Source organism: Panthera leo, chromosome D4 (assembly GCF_018350215.1).
Source record: "Panthera leo isolate Ple1 chromosome D4, P.leo_Ple1_pat1.1, whole genome shotgun sequence".
NCBI lineage: Eukaryota > Metazoa > Chordata > Mammalia > Carnivora > Felidae > Panthera > Panthera leo.
Window position 1 is genome coordinate 73382948 of NC_056691.1, and position 19327 is coordinate 73402274.

A 19327-nucleotide genomic window follows, 5' to 3' on the forward strand; every position below is an offset into this window, starting at 1 on the left:
TGGGAGAAGTGACCCTCCAAGTCGCAAGGATTTCCTAACCAAGCAATCTCTCAACCCTTGACCCTTTGGGAAAACAGATGTGCCCTTGGAACCTGTGTGGGGAAGACGCCTGGCAGCCCCCCTGGCCTTTTGTGGAAGGCAGTGGGGTAATTGGGCCGTGGAGATGGGCATCACTCCACCGTGGGTTCTGTTGGAGGAAGGCCAGCACGGTGCTGGTGACCTGGGAGAGAGGCCCACCTGCCCTCCCCTGGCACGCTTGCCCCTCTGCCCTGCCTCCTGCTGTGTGCCAGCTCTGTCCTTTCCCTGACCCGACCTTTGGGGAAATTCTTCATTCATGCCTTAATCACTTCCTGTCTAGACCACATTCTCAGCTCTGGGAATCAGGGCCAGAGTAGTGGCCTAGAGCTTTCTCACCTTGCCTGTGGTTCTTCTCCCGTTGCCGTCCACCCAGCTCTCTCAGAGCCTGGGACATTTTTTGACTTATTAGGTTTCTGACAGCCCACCTCCTCCGACCCTTCCCCGACCAGCTTCCCCATGGGTCTGGAGGTGACTGCCAGGTTTCTTTGTAGTGGGAAAGCCTCTAGGTTTGCTCAGAGAATCAGCCCCTCAGATCCTTCTCAGCTCTTAGATCATCTTCTTCCCCTCCCTTGACTTCAGTTTTGGTCTCCTTTGCTTTTCTGTTTTGGTCTCTGTTTGGATTCTTTCACATTCAGGGGCAGGACAGCTGTAGGCATATTGCTACCTCTCCGTATAGTGAAAGCTTTGGGGTCAGCTAGACCTCGGCAATGGCCCTAGCTGTGTGGCCTTGGACAGGTCACTTAACCTCTCTGAGCTGCAGGGTCCTCATCTATAAATAAAGGCAGTCATGTTATTTACAAGTGAAAACGCACTGAGCAGAAAGAAAGAACTGAACAGATGGGAGCTTCTTTTCGGCTGTGGTGGGTCAGGACTATGGTCTGGAAGGGGGCTGGAAAGAGTCACTTCCAGGATCCCTCCCAGCCCAGGGTTCCTGAGCTCTTGTATTTGGTCCCCATTGGAGAAGCTGGAGCCACTGGGAGCCTCCTGTTCAAGGACACCCCTATTTGTCTCTGTGACCCAGATGCCTTCAAATGTCTGTTTGCACTGTGCTCAAGGAGCCAAGAGGTCCTTTGAAAAATATTTATATATTTTTAATGTTTATTTATTTTTGAGACAGAGGGAGACAGAGCACGAGTGGGGGAGGGGCATAGAGAGAGGGAGACACAGAATCTGAAACAGGCTCCGGGCTCTGAGCTGTCAGCACAGAGCCCGACGCAGGGCTCGAACTCACAGACTGTGAGATCATGACCTGAGCCGAAGTCGGATGCCCAACCGACTGAGCCACCCAGGCGCCCCTATATATTTTTAAATCTCGAAAGTAATAGACTCTCTTGCAATACAGTGCAAATTAAACAGAAATGTATGGAATTCTACTCCCCAGAGTGAAGAGTGTGGTGGTGAGTATTATAGACAAAAGTACAAATTGACAGTCCAAGATTGGACTAAACTGGAGGCATTCTTGCACGTTGCACTATTTGACTTACATAGTGCAGGGTGGGCACTCTGCCCACGCAATTTCTGCCCGGACAGCTTTCCTTTATTCTTTTCACAGTTGCATACAATTCTACCATGGGAAGGGGGGAATAACTTATTTTATCCACCCTCTCTTGATGGGCATCTGTGTTCTTTACTTTTTTATTGCAAAGATGCTGCTGAGAACATCCTTCTGGTTTCACATTAATATATCCTCGTAAGTATTTCTGTAGGAGAGGGCATCAGAAGTGGAGCTGTTAGGTCTGTTAACAGTCTGATAGCTAAATGTCAACATGTTGACTGTTTAAACTCCAGCAACCGTCCAGTACACGCTGGCTGTAGCCTTCGGGGATGCATGCGAAGCCCTCTGGCTGACTCTGCTTACCCCACGAGAAGTGACATGTCAGGTTTTGACACCTCCAAGGGAAGTTCACATAACTAATAATATTTTGGCCTCTTCGGAGAATGTAAAATTGGATCTTTATTGCTTTTAACTAAAGGCCACTGCAGGATTTACGAAACAGAGAGCAGTGTAATCTTCAGTGGCATTTGGGGATCAAGTGGGTTTTTTTTAGCATGAAACTATGCTGAGCATGCCTGTTGGTTTACCTATAATGTCTAAAAATAGCTTCCTCCTTTATTTTTGGAGCAGCTAGTGCATAAAAAAGAGATAAAAGTTCCATACATGTCTGTACTGGCGCGTAAGTAACTGGCTTTTTCTTGAACCGATTATGCATTAATGCAGTTAAAATTATCCGCGAGGAATGTGACAGCAAGGACTCACATTGCATGATGCTTCGATTCACAGTCTACACAGGGCTCGTGAAAGAAGCCTGTGAGGGACCTGGGCAGGGGCTGTCCTGTGTCTATATGGATGACAAAACCGAAGCTGAGGGTTCAGGGACCCTAACCAAGTTTCCACGGCTCCTGAGTCGGGTAGGAGCCTCAGGACTTCTGATTCCAAGTGCAGTGTGCTCTTTCAGCCAGACGTTTAGAGGAGAATCTGAGCAAATGTGCAAACATCCCTCAGCTCACGGGTGGCTCCAAGCCAGCAGTGAGCCAGTGGCACTGGGCTGGAGATTCCAGGGGCGGTTAGGCAGAAAGATGGCCTGGGGGTGGGGGGGGTGTTGGGCTGTGGAGACACCTGCAGGGGCCATCTGCCACCAAAGGTGAGGGTCTTGTGTTACGCTGTTTTCCCCACTATAAGGAGTGGGGGTGTAGAACACCGTAGAGAGAAGGGGAAGTCTGATTGCGGATCAGGTGTCTGCCTTTGGCCGACGCCACACTGAGAGTCTGATCTAGTCTACTTCTGCCCGAGATGACAAGGACCCCTTGCCCAGACATCCTGGGGAGGCTGTGGCTCCTGGCCTCTGGGACAGCAGAACAGCCGCTTGTGTTTGCTCCTTCATGATGCAGGTGACGCTATTTGCCTACTCGGATCTGCTGCTCTTCACCAAGGAAGATGAGCCGGGCCGCTGCAACGTCCTGAGGAACCCCCTCTACCTCCAGAGTGTGAAGCTGCAGGAAGGTAGGTGTGGACCCGAGATGCCCCGGACTCCCTCCCACTTGCCCCGAGCCCCACTACTCTGGGTGGCAGCTCCGATGCCCAGCTCGGATCAGTGCCTCCGACAGTGGGGCTGCCAGCCAGCCATGGGGCATCTGAGCATGTGTAGTCGAGTCAGGCCCTGCCCCCGGGCTGCCAGGCTCTCCGACACCTGCCTTCCATTCTAGGCTGTACCATACCCCCGGAGCTTTGCTGGGAGGTTTCTGTCCCGGGCACGTTTCAGGGAGGCCGTGGAGTGGAGTGGGAAGAGCTTTGGACTCAGACAGACCTGTGTTTAAACCTGGGCCCTGCCCCTCACCACCTGTGACCTTGGGCAAGTTTTACTCAACTTCTTTGAGCCTGTTGCCTCACATGCAAGTGGGGCCACCAGTAGGTTGCTGTGAAGATTAAGTTAGGTCAGGGGCGTCTGGGTGGCTCAGTGGATTAAGCATCCGACTTCGGCTCAGGTCACGATCTCATGGTTTGTGGGTTTGAGCCCCACGTCGGGCTCTGTGCTGACAGCTCAGAGCCTGGAGCCTGCTTCAGATTCCGTGTCTCCCTCTCTCTGCCCCTCCCCTGCTCATGCACATGCGCTCTCTCTTTCTCTCTCTCTCAAAAATAAATAAAACTTAAAAAAAAAGATTACATTAGGTCATATGCAGAATGCCCGGCCCACGCCAGGTGCCCAGGCCGTGCTAGCTGCCGCCCCCACTCCCCACACAGAACCCCGATGGGCGTGCCCCACTCCGTCGCCACCCAGCTGCGTCGCCCAGGCCAGAGCCCCAGGAGCAGGGAGCGCGTGGGAGCATGACGCGAACGTCTCCCGCAAACTTTCCACTCGGAGGAAGAGGGGAAGGGGAAGCCAGCTGGGAGTATCTGTTGAGCGATTTGGTTTGGCGCCTGAAGTCTCTGCCGAAAGGGGCTCGATTTCCTCTCGCAGATTATGAAAACAACAACAGACCTGTTTGAGTATGGGCAACAGGGGCAGGGAGGAAAATATTACCCAGCGAAAGAATTCTGTTTTGACGGGTTTTGCTCCAGGAAAACTTCCTGCCCGTTTGCAGACCTGTCCTGTGTTCCTGTGTTCGGCGCCCCTACTGTTCTTCCTCCTTAGAAACCCAGGGGGTGTGAGAACCTCCACTCGGGCTGCCCCGCTCAGGAAGTCGCTCACAACTTCTCCTTCTCTGTCTCGAGCTTTCTGCTGCCCACTGTCCAGGGCAGTCCCTGAGGGGGGACAATAAGCAAGTCGCCTCTCCCGGGGCAGCCCTTCCCTTGGGGTGGCTGGGCCTGACCAAGGAGGTGAGGAGCGACCCTCTGAGCAAGTTCTGCTGGGACGCTGGCTCCCCGGTGCCCACGGGAGGGGGCAGGTGAGAGCTACAGTGGACTCCGCCCTTGGCTTCCCTGCCCCTCCCCGTTTCCCTCATACCCAGCTTCCCCCCCACCCCCCCGCACACCGTTCTCCCTGCCACCCCCCTGCGCTCAGACTCACACAGGCACTCGCTGGGCAGTCCCTTCCTCTGTGGGCTCAGACCATCAGGGCCCAGTCAGGGGTGGGCTGCTCGGTAATATGGGCTGACTGGTTGTAAGAACTGAGCCTTCACTCAGTTGTGCTCATCCTGCTCCTCGCTCGGGTCTGGGCCCCTGCGTCTGTCTGCTCAGCTTCCTGAAGGAGGGAGGGGAAAGAAGAGGGGCTCAAACTGGCTGTGCTTTGGGTCGGGGGTGGGTGGGAGAGAGAAGGGGGCAGTGGAAGAGCCGAGGGTAGTAGCTGGGTGTTTGGAGTCTGGGCTCGGCTTTGCTGCTAACGTGCTTCAGTTGGCCCTTTGCCTCTTCTGGGCTCCGGCGTCTCTGTGAAAGAAGGGTTGGGCCAGCCCTTTATGTTCTTCCCCAGCCCTGACATCCCCACACGGACCCTGAGGTTGCCGTGAGATGCTGGACGGTGCCCATATGTCCTACCTCCACCCTTGGGTGGGTCGCCTCGTCTGGGAATTGGTGGGATCTTCCCCTCCTGGAGCCCTCAGACCAGGGTGAGCCCCATCTTCCACCGGGTGGCAGCTGGTCAGAGTGGGTGGGGTGGGGCCTGAGGCGCCGCAGAGAAACCTTCCAGATGCTGAGCTCATGTGAACAGCAGCCTTGGGCAGGCATGGCTTCCTGGAGCTGGAGACCACATCCTCTCCCTGAAAACGGTGGGCTGAAGGTGGCCAAGGCCAGGACTCCTCAGGAGAGATGACCGCGGTCATCAGAGCCTATCGGGTTGGCCTGGGTGTGGGGCATGTGCACGTGTGTGCCTGTCCTGGGCTTGCGGGGCAGATGGTTTGGTGCAGACACGTTGTCTCACCCTTCTGCAGCAGGTGCCAGCCAGCTAACAGCAAATGCGGCTCTCTGGGGACATGGCTCAGTGACACTGAGCACCCGGGTGCACATTCCATCGTTTACATTTCTCTCCAGGCATTGGTGGACTCCCCTGCCTCCTCCCCTGCCCCCATGCCCCGGAGACAGGCTGTGGGTCCTGGGGTTTGCAGAAGTTCAGTGTCCCCTTCTCCTGCAGTCGGAGTTGGAGCTGTGGGACCCGGGGTCCTGGCGCCTGACTCCCTGCCCATCTCCCTGGCGCCCAAAGAGACCTGCTGCTGTAGCAAGTGCCTGAGTGAGGCCCTTAAGAGATCCATTTAGGACCTCAGCTGGAGCTTCTGGTGGCAGAATGGTTTCTGATTCATGTTGCTTGTGCCTCGCAGGTGTGTCCCTTTCAAGTCAACATGTGTGGCAAGTTCACTTGGGGGCAAAGATGGTAACAAGGAGCACACTGGCCTTTCCTGCAGGCTGGGGCTGGCGAGGGCTTTTCCTGGGGGCGGGGGAGAATCTATCCCACCCAGGGACCAATGACTCCCGTGTGTGACTTGCCTGAATGGAGCTTAGCTCTGCTGGCCAAGCATCCTCCCAGGGTCTAGCACAAGGCACAGACATTGTGGGTGCCCAGTGAATGGTTATTAGGTGAACGAATGCATGAATGACTAGAAGGAGACTAGAAGTGCTGCCCAGCTTGGGGGCTGGGGACACACTTCTCCTCCAGGGCTCCCAGCTGGTGGTGGCCACTTAAACCTGCCCTCCTCCTGCCCAGCATCCCCCAAGCTTCAGCAGGTCCGAACGGCAGTGTAATGGGAACAGGCGGAGAGCTGGCGCTAACAATTGGGACATCTCCGGTCATCCGGGGCCCATTGTGGCCTCTTCCTGTCTCTGCCGCCCACTGGCTTTGCTGGTCTTTGTGTTTCTGCCTTCCAGGCGGCCAGCATCCCACCCACTGGGTGTCTTCCTGGCCTGCTGTGGTCTTTCAGGATGGCCTGGAAATGTCCAGCTGATTCTTGGGCTCTCCATCTACCCCGGGGGGCCAGGAGCCCAGTCTTGGGAACTCAGCTGCGTAGGTCCCAGCTGCTGGACTGCCTTGGGGTTAAATTTAGTCAGTTGACAATTGCCGAGCACATCCTCAGAGCTCACCTCAGTGCTGGCTGCCAGGGCGACGACAGGGGAAGAGATGCACCCCCATCTCTGGGGTGGCACCAGTGTGGGGAGCAGAAGTGTGATGCGGTGGTCAGAACATAGGCTTCGGAGGCAGCAGTCCTGGGTTCAAATCTCAGCTCTGCCCCTTACTTGCTGCATGCCTGGACATGTTGTTTTCTCTCCCTGGGTCTCAGTTTCTGCAACTGGAAAATGGAAACAACATGCCTCCAGGCTTGTCACACAGGGTGGAGAGGGCTTGGAGAATGGCTGAGTCTGGGATCTCAGACCAGGCTTGAGAGGGCTCTGGAAACATGACAGAGGGGTCAGACCTGGGTGGGGAAGCCATCTGTGCGCTTCTGGGACCCTTTCTGCATGGCCCACGATCCTCGGGGGCGGGGTGGGGGAAGCAGGGTTCACCCAGGAGCCGATGACTTCTTGTGGAATTTCCAAATGGTAAAGGCAGTTGGAACGTTGGGTGGAAAACCCACCTGTGTGCCTCTGTGTCCCTTGTCCTTTACACTCACCCCGTTTCCACACTCTGGAGAGCCCAGAGCCCAGTCTGATGTTGCAGAAGGGTTTCTGATGGCCGAGTTTGCTCTCCTGGGTCCTCCAGCTCGCGGCCTGCTTTTCTGCAGCTGAGGCTCCTTCCTGGCACCCTGGGCTCCCGAGTCTTGTTGTCCCTTTATGAGGCTGTGAAACATGCTGAGCACTGACCCCATTCCGTCCTTCTCTCAGAGCGCTGCTAGCACAAGGCCGTGATGTGCAGTGGATTTCAGTGAAGGTTTGGGGTAATGTAGGAGGGTGGTGGTAGGGCGTGTCACAGCACAGGAAAAGTTGTCAAGCAATCATCAACCACCCCCTAGCCATTAGGGGTATGTAGTAGGCTGAGTTTCCCCCAACCTCGGCCTACTGTCTCCCTGAGTCTCCCATTTCCTTGGCTTTCCCCTCCCTTCTAGAGCCTTCTTTCCTCTCACTACCAGCATCCAAAACCCAAATTTCTGTTATTTTCTTACATAGAGCTTTTTGTTTCCCCCTTGGCACTCAGATCTGCTTCCGGAAAGTCAAGGAGACATCCAAGTATGTTTTCTTAAACAAAAGAAACCACCTTCCCTTGTCTCCATCCTCAACAAGGCAAGGAGTTGGCAGAAGCTTTCAAATGGGAGGTTTCTTTTAAGTTTATTTATTTTGAGAGAGACAGAGACAGCATGAGTGGAGGAGGGGCAGAGAGAGAGAAAGAATCGCAAGCAGGCTCCACACTGTCAGCCCAGAGCCCGATGCGGGGCTCCAACTCATGAAACCATGAGATCTTGACCTGAGCCAAAACCAAGAGTCTGACACTTAGCCCAACTGAACCACCCAGGTGCCCCTCCTGGGTTCTGAAACATGATGGGGCCCTTTAGGTGGGGCCCTCTCTCTCCCAACCCTCTTTTATTTATTTTTTATTAAATGCTTATTTATTTTGAGAGAAAGAGAATGAATCCCAAGCAGAGCTTGGGGCTTTGATGTAGGGCTCAAACACATGAACCTACAAACTGTGAGATCGTGACCTGAGCTGAAACCAAGAGTTTCAGTAGAGGCTTAACCCACTGAGCTGCCCGGTACCCCTCTAAACCCTCCTTTAAATGTGGAGAAGTAGAAGGATTTCTTCTAAGTCCAGAGTGAACCCCCTACTTACTTACGGACTTTTTTTTTTTTTTTTTAAGTAGGCTCCACGCCCAACGTGGGGCTTGAACTCATGACTCTTGAGACTAAGAGTTGCACGCTCTACTGATTGAGCGAGCCAGGCGCCTCACTTATGAACTATTTTTATCTGGCTCTTGCTGGCACCCCTGGCCCTAGGGATAGTTTTGCCCAGGGAACCACCCATGTACGTGCTTCCGGAGGGGACCGGCCTTCACCCACACAAGGGCCTTTTCTTAGGAATTGGCTTGACTGACTGTCTCTGTTACCTTGTCACCTTAACTTTGCAGCACGTTTTGGTTCACTGGGCAATTTCTTTGATTCAAATATGTGTTGAGCCTCAGTTTCCTCACATGAATCATGGGTGACAATCACCCCTGCCCCGGAGGGGTGTTTACAAGGGTTGGGCTTATACACGGACAGCGTTTGGCACCGTGGGTGGTGCGTGGCACCGTACGTGTGTGTTGTTACACGTGTTGTACTGTTCCTTCTCTCAAAATGACAACCTGCCCAGTGAGGCCAATTGCTTGACATTCAGGAAATCAACCATGCCGGGCCTGTGCCCAGAAGAATGCCCTGATGGGGAGTAATGCCAGGGTCCGGGGAGCAGCCCACAACGGTCAGGGAGGGGCAGGCCTTCTTCACACTTGCTATACCTCGAACCACACCGTGTGCTTCTGTACCTACATGCCTTTGTTCATGCTGTTCCCACCTCCCAGAGTGTCCTTTCTTCCCATCTTGCATTCGAGTTCAAGAGGATCCTCCTCCAAGAAGCCGTCCCCAACAGGCTGGGGGCCTCTCTTGATCTTTGCATTTCTGAAGCACCCTGACTAAATACATCTGTAGGTGCTCTTCCTCCACTCTTCTGCTGCAGGAGCAGAGAGCCTGATGGTCCTTCCCAGCCGCCTCCCAGGTGGAGAGGTGGAGGATGGTTGAATCTGGGATTTGAGATTAGGACTCCAGGAAAACACCAGGGGGCTGGGCCTGGGCTGGGAAACCATCTATAGGTGACAGCCAGCCCATGATTGGGGAGCTCACTGCACAGCCCACACATTCCTAGGTCCATCCAGCAAATGTGTGGCTCCTTGTTGAATTTCAAAATGGTGAAGGCAGTTGGGAGCATTTGAAGGAAAACCCAAATGTGTGCTGCCTCCGTGTCTCTCATCACAGGGAGCGGGGAAAGACGGAGGCCTCCTAAGGTGGACGACGGGTCCCCGCATGTGGCTGTTTGATGCCCAGAGGGTGCTCCTGGCTGCCTCTCATGAGGGTGGGACCTCAGCATTCCTTGAGTGAGGCCCACTTGTGGACAGAGGCCTCACTGCTGTGCCTCAGTCTGCTTGGCCATTAAGTGGGCTTTCCTCCAGAGATTCCCCTGTCCCCTGTGCTTGCCTCTTTCCTCCTCTTTTTCCAGGAAGTACTGCATACAGGCTTCTGGGCAAGGCAGCTGGCATTACTGGAGCAAGCTGCTTAGACTCTGCAGCCAACTCTAATGCAAGTCTTACTTTTTGTTTCCCCCAAGGTTCTTCAGAAGACCTGAAATTCTGTGTGCTGTATCTAGCAGAGGTGAGTCCTTGCCCCTGGATCAGAGGAGAGAGCTCCGTGGGCCTGGTGCTAGTGAGACGACATTGGTCTGGGTCTAGTCCAGGGTTCTGGTGCCAGGCTCCACATCATCTTGTACAGTGGTCCTGGTCAGGTTTCTCCCCCTGTAGAATGGGGACAGCAGTCCCTACCTCAGTGCCTCTCACCTCTGCGTGGAAGAGCAGTGGGCACAGAAGTGCCTAGAGGGGACAGAAGGACATTGTGATCCCCTGCTCAGGAACCTCTGGTCACCAGTACCTGCGGGGTTCCCAGAGAGGGTGTGGCCTGACAGCTGTGCATCACCTTATTTACCTAGTTGGTAGCCCTCCTTCTGGAGATTTCCCCAATTCTTGTGCCTACCTCTTTCTTCCTCTCTTTCCCGGAAGTACCACCCATGACCCCTCCTACAAAATCTTGTCAGTGTTTTAAAAGGCCTGAAGGTAATTGCATCTTTACCTGGGCCAGATAATGCAGTCTAAAGAAAATATTAAGTGTCCGTGTTTGGGGCTGGAATAATGTGGTTGGTATTCTTGGTTATTGCAGTCTGCTCAGAAGCTCATACGAGCAGTGCTATCCCTTTGCTGAACAAAATCAGGCAAACGACTTACTGCTTTGGAAGACAAAAATATCTTCAGACCAGGGGTTTAATCACAGAAGTCCATGGCTGTGAAAAAGTTGAGAGCCACTGAGCCATACGATGACTGAAATTTTCTGCAAATTTTCTGTTCCCGACCTTGGGTGTCTGCTAATATGAGCAGGGGCAGTATCTGTTCCAAGCAAGGATTCATTAGACCCATTTCTGTCCTCTGCTTCTGCTTGAGTCGGTCCCACCTCACGGTCTGGGGAACGGGCCAGTCTTATGGGACAAGATGCTGGGGTAGGGCATGGTCTACGCTGGCCAAGAGGAGTACACCCTTTTGGGAAGGAATGTGTATGTGGCTTGTGATTGAAAAATCATTCCTTTGTTTCCTGGCTATGAAAAGAGGTGCAGGCCTTCAAGAGTGTCCCCTTGGGTGAACAGATGACTGGGGGAGATGACAGAGTTGATCAGTTAGCTTCAGGGGAGAGCAGAGAGTTCCAAAGGGCAGTGGACATTGTTGGAGCTGAGCTGGGGACCTCGATTGCCTACAGTGGCAACCTGAGGGCCAGAAAGGCATTAGATGTCCTCCCCTGGGTTGGCACATCTCCACCAGGCACGGGAAGTATCTGGCAAAGGCAGAAAACAGCCTAGGAGCTGTGGACCAGGCTGGGAAATGCCAGAGCCCTGGCCCCTCAGCCTCACCCCTCTGGATTCCAGTTCTCTCTGGTAGGGGCTGAAATCAAGCTCTGGGTTCTTTAATGCCAAGAGAGCTTCCTGCCAGTCTGGTTTGTTTTCGTAGAGAAAAGCACTTCTGCTTATTGGCTTCCAGGGAGTTGTGACCTCCTAGCTCTCCAAAGCTGATGAAGGGATATTGATCCAGGGGCCTTTTATTTCAGTAAAGCGCCAGGAGTTCTGACCCAGAGGGGCTGGGAGATTGGAGCTCACAGGCATCCAGAAGCCTCTCTTTTCTCATAACAGGGCTGCTGCTTATGAGGCATGTCTATAACAGGAAGACAAGATGCCTGCTTGCTCTGTAGCCCCAAACAGGCTCCACATGGTGGTCTTGGGTCCCCATGGGGAACCCCAAACTCACATCTTAATTGGAACTTCTGACAAGCGATTTATCTTCATTGTCTAACATGCATGGGGCACCCAAAAAGAAACCAGGGCAAGGGAGTCAGGATTTGGAGAGATTTTCCCACTTCATTAGAAAATCCCACTTGCCTGGGTGGCAGCATGCTGGGTTTTCCCAGCAGTAGGTCCCCGGTGGGATTGTCCTACGTAGTCCTTGGTCCTGGAGTCGCTATTCTCCCGGACAGGTATCCTTCAATCCCTGCAAATCCATGGGACAGATGTGGCCTCCCTACTGGCTTCAGAACACCGGGGGCATTGGGTCAAAGGGCATGTTGGTCAAGGACCAGTCTCTTCAAATCTGATCCTGCCTCTATTAATCGAAGAGCCTATGCTTTGGGGTTAGGAAGACCTAGACTTGAATCTTGGCTCTGCCATTTCCTAACTGAATGATCCGGGCAAGTCACATAGTCCTCTCTGAAGAAAGGCTGATGGGGCCTACCTGGCAGGGTTGTTGTAATGATTAAATGAGATTCAATAAGATACACTGTCCAAGGCACTTAGCACAGAGCCTGGCACACAGTGAGTACTCCATAAATGGTAGTTATTATTATTGTCATCTTCATAACAGGGGGAGAGCTTTTCATATTCATTTATTCTCCATTGGAGACATCACCAATGATTTATTGACCTTTTAAAAAGTAAGCTAAGAGGGATATCTCATGTTGCTTGTAATGTGCATTTAGAGTTATACAAATGTGGTAAGGTTGCAGGCTCTGGAGGAGGCAGAAGACAGAATTTGAATCTCCTTTCCGGAGGTCTCCTGCAGCATCTGACTTAACCTCTCCGAGCCTTAGTGTTCCCATCTGGAAAATGGTAACAGCTGTGCCTTTCCTTCCTACCTGTGTCATAAGGTTATTCGAATTAAATGGGAGGACTTTTGTCAAAGCAAATGAACAAATAGTAGCAGAAGAGGTTTTAGTTCATACAAAGATTATATTAATTCAGGAACAAGGAGGTAAGGCAAGATGTTGATTTTTTTTGATAATTTTTTTTAATGTTGGGGTGCCTGGGTGGTTCAGCCGGTTGAGCGTCTGACTTCAGCTCAGGTCATGATTTCGCAGCTCACAAGTTTGAGCCCCGTAATGTTTATTTATTTTTGAGAGAGAGAGAGAGAGCAAGGGAGGGGCAGGGAGAGAGTGACACAGAATCCAAAGCAGACTGCAGGCTCTGAGCTGTCAGCACAGAGCCCAACGTGGGGCTCGAACTCGTGAGCTGTGAGATCATGATCTGAGCCAAAGTCGGAGGCTTAACTGACAGAGCCACCCAGGTGCCCCAAGATGAGGGTTTTAAAGAGTCCAGGAGGACCTGGGTTTCTGGTTGGATTTGAGGATGCTCATGTTTGAATGCAGTTGTCCGGGCCCAGTGCTGTGCCATCAGGAGGTCCTGCCTCTGAGTGAGTCATGTGAGGATGCCTTCAGGGCTGTTTACAGCCTTGACCATGGGTCCTGGTATTAGAGGGCACAGTGTGCAACAGCATCGAAAGCAATGAGGTAGATCACATGGGGGATTAAGAGAGACTGTTCATATGCAGGCTGCCAGGCAGGCAATGAGGTCCCTGATATGGACGGATTTCCACAGCTGGGAATTTAGCTTCCCTGGAGGGAGCTGGTTCTGTGCTCTCTCTCTCATCCAGACCTTGAAAGGAACCTTGGGAGGAAAGGCCTTCCCAAAATGTTTGCCCATCTAAGACAGCCAACCCCTGGCCCCAGGCTAGGCCTGGCTTTAGGTCTTCCGTGCCTCAGAAGGCTTCTGGATTCTCTAGCATTATGGGGCTTTCAGCTTCAGGCTCTCAGAGCCAGACACCCAGCTTCCCTGAGCTCTACTGTTGGGACAGGTCATATGGTCACCATCCCAGGTAGAGAAACAGGACTTTCTAAAAGGAGATTATCCACAGGGGAGGGGAGAGGAAGTGGTTCTTGTGGATGTCAGGAAAATGGAGAGAGTCACAGCTTCTACCTTGCAAGTTGTTGGAAGAAGGACCAAGCCCCCACTGGTGAAGTGCTTCGCACTGTGCGAAGCATGGCGTGTGACGGGGATGTCTCAAGCTTAGGATGCTGGTAGCTCTGTCACTGTGAGGGGAGGCTTTCCTGCACTTTTGTGGGAAGGGACCGCCATCCTGGAGCTTAGGGCAGAGCAGGGTTATACAAAAAGCTACCAGTGAGCTCTGCAGCTGCTGTGAGACTCGTTGGCCGATAGAGCTCTTCTGAAAGCTTTGCAGGCTGGCTGCCTCTGGGCTCAGTCTGCAAGGGGGAGCATTTCTGCCAGCCTCCTAGCTGGGGATGGAGCTCTCAACAGGTGGTTCTCCAAGGCTTTGGGTCTTTGTTCTGCTGCTCACTGGCCGTAAGACCTCCCGAAGGCCTTAGCCACCCCGAGCCTTTGTTTTTCCCTTCCTTGAATTGGGAGTAACCGTCCAAGCCCTCTCTACCTCTTCATGGAATTGTCAAGATCAAAATGAGAGCATGGATGGGGAAAGTGCTCTTTAAAATTGATGATGAGGTAAAACGAATTGTTATTTAGGCAGAATTCCAGGTTCAGAACAGAAACCGAGGAGGAAGTTTGGCTCGGGGAGATGAAGGGATTTGCTGAAGCCCAAACAGCTAGGTAGAGGCAGGGCCAGCTTTGTGGAGATGCAGCGTTTCCAAGCTGGAAAGGACCATGGTCCCTGCCTCGCCGCTCACCCGACAGGGGAGCCTCACGAGACAGGTCGGCTCCCGCCACCAGCTGGCTTCCGTGCGGGGAATCTTGGGGTCTTTCTTTGCTGGGCGTGTCCTTCCCCTGCAGTGGGTTGGGGGTTCTGAGAAGTGGGAGGAATCTGTTGTTAAGTGGTAGGATTGCCTCACCGCATCCTCCCGGTTCCCCGAAGCCGAGGGGCGGCACTTTGTTCCCTTTCTCCTCTGATGCCTTTAGGAAGATCAGCTTCTGAGCACTTTGGGGCAGGAGAGGCAGGGCTGGCTCCCCCAGGAACACTTAGCACAGGAGCCGGCCCCGCCCTGAAGGGTGACATCCCTGAGGGTTGGGTGGGGTAGCAGAACAGAGAAGAACCCCCAGCGCTATTAGATGATGCTGGTAGCCACCCCAGCTCAGAGCCCTTGCATGTGCTGTTCCTTCTCTCTGGAACGATTTCTCCCGAGCACTTGCCTTGCTGGCCCTTCGGAGAGGCCTTCTCTGACCACCAGGCTCAAATAGGATCTCTCCCTTTTGGCCTTTTCACAACTGATAATGTTATTTAATTGTTTATTGGCTTATTATCTCTGCCACAACCTGAGGGCCAAAGCTCGTTCTCTCTTATTTGTTTCTTCACCCCCAGGACCTAGTATAGTCCCTGAAAATTAGCAGGTGCTCAACAAATATTTATTAGATAAATGAAGTACGGGTAATAACAACAGTAGCTGCTGTTTGTTGAGGTCTCCGACCGCTCTCATTACTTACCCGCTCACTATCTCTGAGAGGGAGGGATGTTACCACTCCCATTCTATAGACTTTCCTGGGGCAGACAGCCAGGAAGTGGCAAAGCTGGGATTCAACCAGGTCTGTCCAACTGCAAAACGGGGGAGGACCGCCTAGAAACACTGTTGTTTTCCTCTGTTCCAAGCCATCCAGCTCCTGCTCTTAGCTCCCTGTCTGAGCTCATATAATCGCAGCGCTGTGGGGTTATAATCAAATTCCAGTGGAGTCAGAAAGAGCCTGCCGTCCTCGGACCAGCATGTCCTAGAGTGGATGATGGCCCTGGGCTTGCTGGACCGCCCCACGTGCTGACTCCCCAGGGGCCGACTCCCTGGGTCTTAGCAGCGCCCTGGCGCTGGTGCCAAGGCTGGCCCGGGTTTGACCTCATCCCAGAAGTGCCTCCAGGAGCCAGAGCTCACCGAGGCCGTTACTTGCCAAGTTCTGCGCCGGGCCAAGGTGGAAAAGGCCCTCCCGGAAGGACTTTCTGGTCTAGTTGGGGAGACGAGCCTGCACTTAACAAGGTCAGATAGCAAAGCGAGATGTAAACGACAGCAGTGCCGGTGCCCAAGTCTGTTGGCGTGCTGCAGAGCTGAGTCGTCATCGATCACACCCAGCTCATGTGTCAGGCGCTGGTGGGGCTGTAGGAGGCCACATGACCGTGCCTGCAAAGACTTTCTAAAGGGACCCGAGTTTCTGTTTGCATTCTGTTGGTGTGTCTGTCCAACTGCCCATCTGATCTCGGCCTTGTGATCAGAGAGTGTGCTGAGGTGGGAGGAGGGGAGGTTCTGCGAGCTGGAGGAGGGGTCCTGGCTCCACAGAGCATCAGAGGGCTGGAGACCTTGGCCCTCTGGGTTCCCCACGTGCTCCCCCAGCTGCTGCCTTGTGCTGCCTGTCCCCGGGGGTGACCTCACCATTGCTGCCCTGTGGCTCTCCACAGGCCTCCACTGTGTTGGGAACCAGCGCCTCCCACCCTTCCCCCAACCCGCGGGCACACCGCTCGCTCGCCAGCTGGCCCCCAAACCGGCTTCCTTGCTCCTCTGGCTGCCTCGATGTCACTGGGGATTGGTGTGCATTTGTGGCTTTTAGCGGGCATTCCCCTCCCTGCTTCAGCCTCGCCCTCTGGGGCCCGGGGATGGGCTTGGGCCTGGGAGCCCCCTGAACCAGGGAGCAGCCCTGACCATCCTTTTCTCTATTTTCCCTGACGTCAGAAGGCAGAGTGCTTATTCACTTTGGAAGCGCACTCACAGGAGCAGAAGAAGCGAGTGTGCTGGTGCCTGTCGGAGAACATCGCTAAGCAGCAACAGCTGGCGGCCTCGCCCCCGGAGAGCAAGGTAAGGGCCTTGCCAGTGGCCACAGCCCTGGCTGCCCGGCTTCCCCTCCGCCAGCCTGGACCCTCAAGCCTCCGAATTGAGCTTGGGACCAGCTCCAGCTTAGGACTTGGATCTGAGCAACAAGCTGTTGGCAAGGAGGCCCGTGCTTGAAGGTCTCTCCCCTTTAGCGTTTCACTGGGTCTGTTGAGTGGATTTCGATTTCACTGGGTCTGTTGAGTGGGTTTCACACTGCTCAGGTAGAGTGACAGAGCCTAATGGAGCATGGCCATCACCTCTCAGCTCTGTCCGATTGTTTGCCTGTGGCAAGGTCTAATTTGGATTGGCCTGCGACTGCTGCCTGGCATGTGGCCCCCCTTTGCTATTGGATAGGTCGTGCCCAGGGGCAGCAAGCTGGTGCTTAACACTGGCCAAGGGGAGGCATTGCTGGGAGGAGATGTCTGCGACAGAAACTGTTCTAATTCGATGCAGGCCACAGCCAAGTGGAACCGAGTGGAGTTTGCTGGGGACTGGGGGCCGGCCAGCTGGAGCATCACAGAAGGTCAGAGCCTCCCAGCTGAGGCTGACCTGGGATAGGCACCCGTCAGCTGGTCCTGTGCCCCTATTAGAGGGGATGGGACGGGACCCGGACTATAGCTGTCCCCTTTGTCAGCCGGATGCCAGCCACAAGGCACGGTTGTATTTCCCATTTGAGGCCCACGGGTGGCTTCTCTTAGGTGGAAGTGTTGGAAATTTGGGGATTTGGTTTAGCTGGCTGTGAAAGGATCTGAGTTGTTGGTCTGTTGGCTCAGGGGGAGAGGGTGAATGACAGTGAGCGCCAGCTGGGAAACTCGCTGATCTCCTTTCTTCTCCCCGCTGCTTCCAGCAAGCATACGGCGGGGGCTGCGGGGACAGGCCTGCTGAGGGCAGAAGGTTCCTGGGCAGCCTCGTCTGGAACGGCAGTGGTGCACGGCCGCTCCCCAGCTCTTCCCTAAGGAAGGGAGTAAGAGTCTGAGAATTCTGTAATCCCAGACTTGAAAGTTATCTTGTTTTACGCTAGCCAGGGGCAGGAGTAACTCTGATGAGGGAGGATAGTGGGAAGAGCGGGGGCTTCGAGTCACACTCTACTGCTGGCTGGTGCTGTGACCTTGGGCAAGTCGCTCTACTACCCAGTGCTTTGGCGTCCCCGTCTGGGGACAACAGTTCCTCCTCCGAAGGGTTGCTGGGAGGATGAAATGAGATGGTGCATATGCAGTCCGTGGCACAGTGCCCGGTATGCAGTAGGTGCTCAATCAATCATAGTTGATGGGTTGCGCACTGCCCCCACCTCTGTCCCAGCTGCTTCCTGCTACCGTCCCGCTGTCAGGTTCTTCTACTAAACAGAGACCTGTCTCTGAGGCTGTAGGCTGCCGGCTTGGTCACGGTCAGAAACCAGGCCACTCTCTTCACCGGGGTGGTCCCTGGGATGTCCATGGCTGAACTCACGCCCCCAGCTTTCTTATATTTGGCGCTTAGCTCTTTATGGTCCGGGGGAAAGAGTGCTTTCCGCTTTAACTTCAGAGTTTGCAGGCTCTGGAGTATGTTGGCAATAATCTTCTCAGGGCCTTGGGAGGTCTCTCTGTCTTCGGTTGGGAGGAAAGTTTGAGCGACTGAAGATAGTCTGAGTTTCTTTTCTTTCTTTCCTTCCTTTTTTTTTTTTTTTTTTTGAAGTTTATTTATTTATTTTGAGAGAGAGAGAGAGAGAGTACCCAAGCGGGGGAAGAGGCAGAGAGAGAGAGGGAGAGAGAGAATCGCAATCACCGTCAGCGCAGGGCCCGATGAGAGGCCTGAACCCGCGAACCGTGAGAGCACGACCTGAGCTGAAGTCAGACGCTTAACCGACTGAGCCACCGAGGCACCCTAGTCTGAGTTTCTGAGACGGGCTCTGGTCCCTATAGGCTGCGGATTTGGCTAGCTGACGCTGGAAGGGCCTCAGGGTTTGGGGCCTGGCTTCAGGGCCATGCCAGGACATACAGGAACCCTGGGCTGGCAACAGTTAGACACTTCTTCAAATCAAAACTCTTGAAGTGTGTGTTTAATGGAGAAGCTGTGTGTTGGGTGGAGAAGCATAAAGGAGGGCTTGACCACCGAGACAACCTCAGAGTTGCCTCCTTGCTGAAAATGGGGCCCTGCCCCAGCCCTTGCACACCCCACTGGCTCACTCCTTAGAAGGGAGTTATGTAAACATCTTTTGTTAGGTGAGCCCCTTGGGGTCTCAAGCGCAAGCTCCCTCACCCCCCACCCCCGGCATATACACTTAAAGAGCCTTAGCAACTTATTTCTTCTCGTCTCTTACAAAAAGCTCCCTGAGAGAAGTTCCGGTAAATATGATTTTCTCATCCCGTAGAGTGGCCTGGTGGCCATCCAGCTGGCCCAGCAGCTATCCACCAGTGCTCAGCTCTACCAGGTCCTGGCAGCCTCAGAGGTGACCACGGATGTCTTTGCCAAGGGCTGGTCCACAGCCTTTCTGCTAAGGTTGCTGACCTCCAGGGAGACCGAAAAGGGAAGGCCAAGCAAGCAGCGCTCAGGCCCCAGCTTCTTGCTTTTCAGGCAGAAAGAGTCCCACTTGATCAATTTGTCCTGACTGAGTAGCATGCCTTTTTTTTTAAAAAAACACCTTTTCTTTGTTCTTTCTGGGAATGCTCCACCTTCTGCTGTACAAGGGAAACTGCTGGCCAGGCTGCTCCCTGCCCTAACTCAGATGCCTCTCCGGGGGAAGAGGGGTTTGCAAGACAGCTCCCCAAAGTCTCATGTTGTCCCTTCTCCACCCTGTTCAACAGTGTTTGCTGGCACTTTGGATTGAGGGACTCTTCAAACATCTCAAGGAACACAAAATTCTTCCCAGATTTGTGAAACATAAATGGGATGCCCTGAATGTAAAATGCTTGTTGGGAAAGGTAGAGGGACCGGGAAGAAGGTGGATGCAAAGGACAACATAGATGCAGGTACCGCCACCTGCTCTGTGACCTTTGGCAGCTTCTT

At 53.8% G+C, this 19327-nt stretch overlaps 1 protein-coding gene across 9 annotated transcripts in view; it reads left to right on the forward strand.

Moving 5' to 3' along the window:
* The window catches only part of RGS3 (regulator of G protein signaling 3), a 139400-nt gene that overhangs the window by 67366 nt on the left and 52707 nt on the right, over positions 1-19327 (forward strand). For 7 of the 9 annotated variants that reach the window (XM_042913214.1, XM_042913216.1, XM_042913220.1 and 4 more), the window contains 3 exons: positions 2968-3079; positions 9783-9826; positions 16208-16330. In XM_042913214.1, coding sequence (XP_042769148.1) covers positions 2968-3079; positions 9783-9826; positions 16208-16330 — 279 coding nt within the window. Of the gene's footprint in view, positions 1-2967; positions 3080-4422; positions 4462-5009; positions 5119-9782; positions 9827-16207; positions 16331-19327 lie in introns of those variants that run through there. The other 2 variants (XM_042913225.1, XM_042913224.1) reach the window with 2 other exon arrangements.